The 3,932-nt window shown below is 37.5% G+C and overlaps 1 protein-coding gene and 1 long non-coding RNA gene across 14 annotated transcripts in view; one reads left to right on the forward strand and one right to left on the reverse strand.

Moving 5' to 3' along the window:
• The window catches only part of LOC107693969 (disks large homolog 2-like), a 210,592-nt gene that overhangs the window by 73,970 nt on the left and 132,690 nt on the right, over positions 1–3,932 (forward strand). For 10 of the 13 annotated variants that reach the window (XM_016493567.1, XM_016493574.1, XM_016493580.1 and 7 more), the window contains 2 exons: positions 512–673; positions 2,912–2,971. In XM_016493567.1, coding sequence (XP_016349053.1) covers positions 512–673; positions 2,912–2,971 — 222 coding nt within the window. The remainder of the gene's footprint in view (positions 1–511; positions 674–2,911; positions 2,972–3,932) is intronic. The other 3 variants (XM_016493582.1, XM_016493568.1, XM_016493570.1) reach the window with 1 other exon arrangement.
• LOC107693977 (uncharacterized) overlaps positions 1–3,932 on the reverse strand; it is a 19,439-nt gene that overhangs the window by 13,888 nt on the left and 1,619 nt on the right. The window lies entirely within an intron of this gene.

The raw sequence follows: 3,932 nt of genomic DNA on the forward strand, positions 1-3,932 counted from the left end.
TTTTTGCCTCTTTGTGCATTTTTAAGTGTACTGCATTCATGAAAAATGCCAGATACAAACCAAAATATTTATTTATTTCAGAATTGAAAGCTTTTGTTGCTGTTTTTCTGTAATCAGATATGGCCCGGCTGGAGTCACGCTCTCTGCCATAGAGACATTAACAGACTGTGCCTCATCTGATTGTCTGCAGATGATTAGCCCTGATTTAGAACTTCTCTCTCTTGACTGGAGCATGTCAGCAGCAGTGCTTTGCTTTAATTGCGTGTGCATGCAGTTGCTCACAGAAAATATGAAACTTCACCATGCATCATGATTTCAGTCATTCTCAATTCTCCAAATAATGAATTGGCTTGTTCGTCTCACAGGGCACAGAACTCATTGGCTGAAAGTCATTTACGTTGTTGCATTTTGCTCTGCAGTGGATTGTGAGTTTCTTTCTGCCCTTTCTCATTTAGTTTTTTCTGCTTTCCTTTCTATCCCCATGTCTTCTTCTTTCTTTTCACATATATAGTATCGGTATCAGGATGATGATTCCCCTCCTCCAGAACATGGCTTCCCGCGGCTCACCAATGACGTTCGAGCGCCGGAGCTGGTGCACGTATCGGAAAAGAACCTCTCAGAAATCGAGAATGTGCATGGCTACGTTTCCCACGCTCACATTTCACCACTTAAGGTAAGTCACCCTTTCTCGGACCATCCAGTATGTAACACGATGGCCCTCTTCACATTGCTGTCTTTCACCTCCTCTCTTTTTTCATTTGTATGTCTGTTTGTTGGTCTGGTTGCCTCTTTGAGTGTCTGGTTTTCCATGTCATATTTTCATTCCTCATTTATATAAAAAATCTAAAGAAATCTTTTTTTTGTTTTTTAAATGTATTTATTGTTAAAAAGTTTGACCTGTAAGACAAGCATTTGTTGGAACAGTAGGCTATGAGTTGGTCTTCATTATAACTCTAGTGCTGTGCTAAGCTGTGCTGTTGTGATATGACTTCTCAACACTAGATGGTGCTCAATTGTTACTTTAAAAGCAGGGGGATTGTGGCTGCATTATAGACCTCTTTGACTGTGGCAGTAGGTAGGTTATTTTGTACTGTATTTGTCAGACACAGTAAAATCATCAGAAATAATTCTTTAACAAATATTTAGGTAATGAATCTCTGTTTCAGACATTCCACCTTTTAAATCCTAGTACAATTGCAGATTTATTTGTATTTATTTTATTTTAATATTTATTTATTGAATTTGAAAGAGGAATTTGGGGTCAGCAAGATTTATAAGACACAGTATAAGCTTTATAATAAAAACAGTAATATTGTGAAATATTATTGCAATATCAAAATAACCATTTTATTATTTTAGTATATTTTAAAATGCAATTTAATCCTGTGATGCAAAGCTGAATTTTCAACAGCCGTTACTCCAGTGTTCAGTATCACATCCTTCAGAAATCATTCTAATATTATGATTTTCAAGAAACATTTATTTTTTATTATCAATGTTGAGAACAGTTGTGCATCTTAATTTTGCGAAAGCCCTGATACATTTTTTTTCAGGATTCTTTGATGAATCATTTATTTGAAATCTATTTTTATATATATATATATAACAATGTAGAAGTCTTTGCTGTCACTTTTGATCAGTTTAATCGATTTAAATAAAAGGTTACTGACCCCAAACATTTTTAACAATAGTAAGTTGTTTTTGGTAAAATACAATTAATAAATGTATTTATTTATTAATCAAATTTTGTTAAATTAAATTACAATTAATTAATTAAAATTAAATAACTAAATGAATTTAAATAAAATACTTATGGAATATTATCAATTCAATAAAAACTTATATACACAGATTATCAAATAGTTTGATCAATATATATATATGTGCATTTTTAAGTGTACTGCATTCATGAAAAATGCCAGATACAAACCAAAATATTTATTTATTTCAGAATTGAAAGCTTTTGTTGCTGTTTTTCTGTAATCAGATATGGCCCGGCTGGAGTCACGCTCTCTGCCATAGAGACATTAACAGACTGTGCCTCATCTGATTGTCTGCAGATGATTCAAAAGCTCTGTGCTTTTATTTGATCTGAGGGAGAGTATGATTTTATTCCAGAGTGTATAGACCTGTCTGAAGCATTAGGCTCATCAGAATTCTGCACTGTCATCTCTTGTGCAGACAGTGTTTTAAGACCTCAATCTTTCTATTTTGCCAACAGCCGCTTCTCCACCAGTCACATAACAGCCTCTATCCTACAGACGTGATTTCTCAGAGCAAACTCTCGTCGACACTCAGGCGCAGGATGTTACTTGTCAGTAGCACAAAAAAAAACCTATACTGACCTACTCCTCTCACTTCCTGTTCCCCATAGCAAGGTGAGGGATACAGGTGAAAACACTGTCACACACAAGACATGCTCTTACGTTCTATCTACGTTATTTTTAAGTGGTTGGTTTATATACACATGCGTCAGGCAAACATCTTTAGTCGCTATGCCGCATCTCACTGTTTTTTTTTAGCATCTTATGCCATGAGCATAGAATTTAGTTTTGGGTTAAATGCATTCAACTTTTCATTTTGAGATCCCTGCATTCTGTTCCATTCCTCTCCATCTAGTTGTTTATGAAAGCAAGAGCGCGCGCTGTGTGAACAGCCTCAGATTGCTTTTACCGTTCGTGTGCAGCAAGGGTCGGAAGGTCGTCTTAGGGGGTCAGAGCCAAAATAACCTTGAAATCAAAGCCTCATCCTGCCATCTTTTGTTTTCCTTCCCCCTCCTTTCTTCCTCTCATGGTTCATGCACTATGTCTGCATTTTCATCTTCTCTCATCCTGTCTCCTCAGCCTCTCTCTTCCCTCCCTGAGTGCAGCTGACATGCTGGTGATGCTCTTTTGTATTTTCTCACCTGCAGCCTGCGCTGGTTACCCGGTTTGATCTAACATACCCGGGGGTGACCGCAGCAAACTACCTGGCAAGTTTGTGATATTTATTTTAAATGTCTATTTTTTCCCGTTGTTTTCTTGTTGTTGTTGTTGTTGTGGTGGTGATTTTTGTTGTTGTGGTTCATCCGTACTCAGGAACATTACGTCTGTGCCAATGTTCCGGCACGGTGTGACATCCGCATGAAATTCTTCAGAGGGTCTGAATAACAGACCGCTGGGTCTTCACCCAGAACCTCCCTTTGAAGAAACCCATTTGTGCAGTGAAATCACATTTATTTTCTCCAAATATGGTTGACGCAAGTGAAATCAGTTTATGTGATGTTCATCTTTTTTTACCTGTGATGTTTGCTCTGGGGTTAATATGTTGTTCAGTGTGATTGCTGCTGATATTTGATGACTTTTATTGCATATGAGGTACATTGACCATTGAGAGAAATCTATGTTGGTTTCTGTTAGTGTGTGTGTGAGTGCGTAGATGTGTGTGAATGAGCATATTTGAAAAATCTACCTTCTTGCATTAGCAGTCAGTGATTGTACACAGTCCGTATGGCAGGTACAGTTTGTGTCACACTTCTGGTTGGTATCACTCTGCCTTATCAGGCCTTCCAGAAACTCTTAAATGCACACACAGAAAACTTACACACACTTCAACCATCCTCATGGCCTCTTCAGTCTGTCAGTTGTGCTAATGCTACAGCCTCAGTAGACCGTCACCATGACAGCCTGTCCTCTTCAAGTCTCTGCATTCACGCCAGGGACACTCCGCTGAAAATTAGCTAATAGCTTAAACTTGTAGATCTGTTACACCTCAGGATTGAATGTGGTACAAGTTAATCCTGAGATAAGCAAAAATGCAAGCATCAACTGCTGTTGAGGAACTAAAGTATGCACACTGTATTTCTGTAGGAAGTTGTGGTCCTACAGAAATATATGTGTATTCTGTATATGTTGTGGTCACAATAATCTATAGATATGCAAAATTATAATATT

The sequence above is a fragment of the Sinocyclocheilus anshuiensis genome, unplaced genomic scaffold (genome assembly GCF_001515605.1).
Source record: "Sinocyclocheilus anshuiensis isolate Anshui unplaced genomic scaffold, SAMN03320099.WGS_v1.1 scaffold694, whole genome shotgun sequence".
Classification (NCBI taxonomy): Eukaryota; Metazoa; Chordata; class Actinopteri; order Cypriniformes; family Cyprinidae; genus Sinocyclocheilus; species Sinocyclocheilus anshuiensis.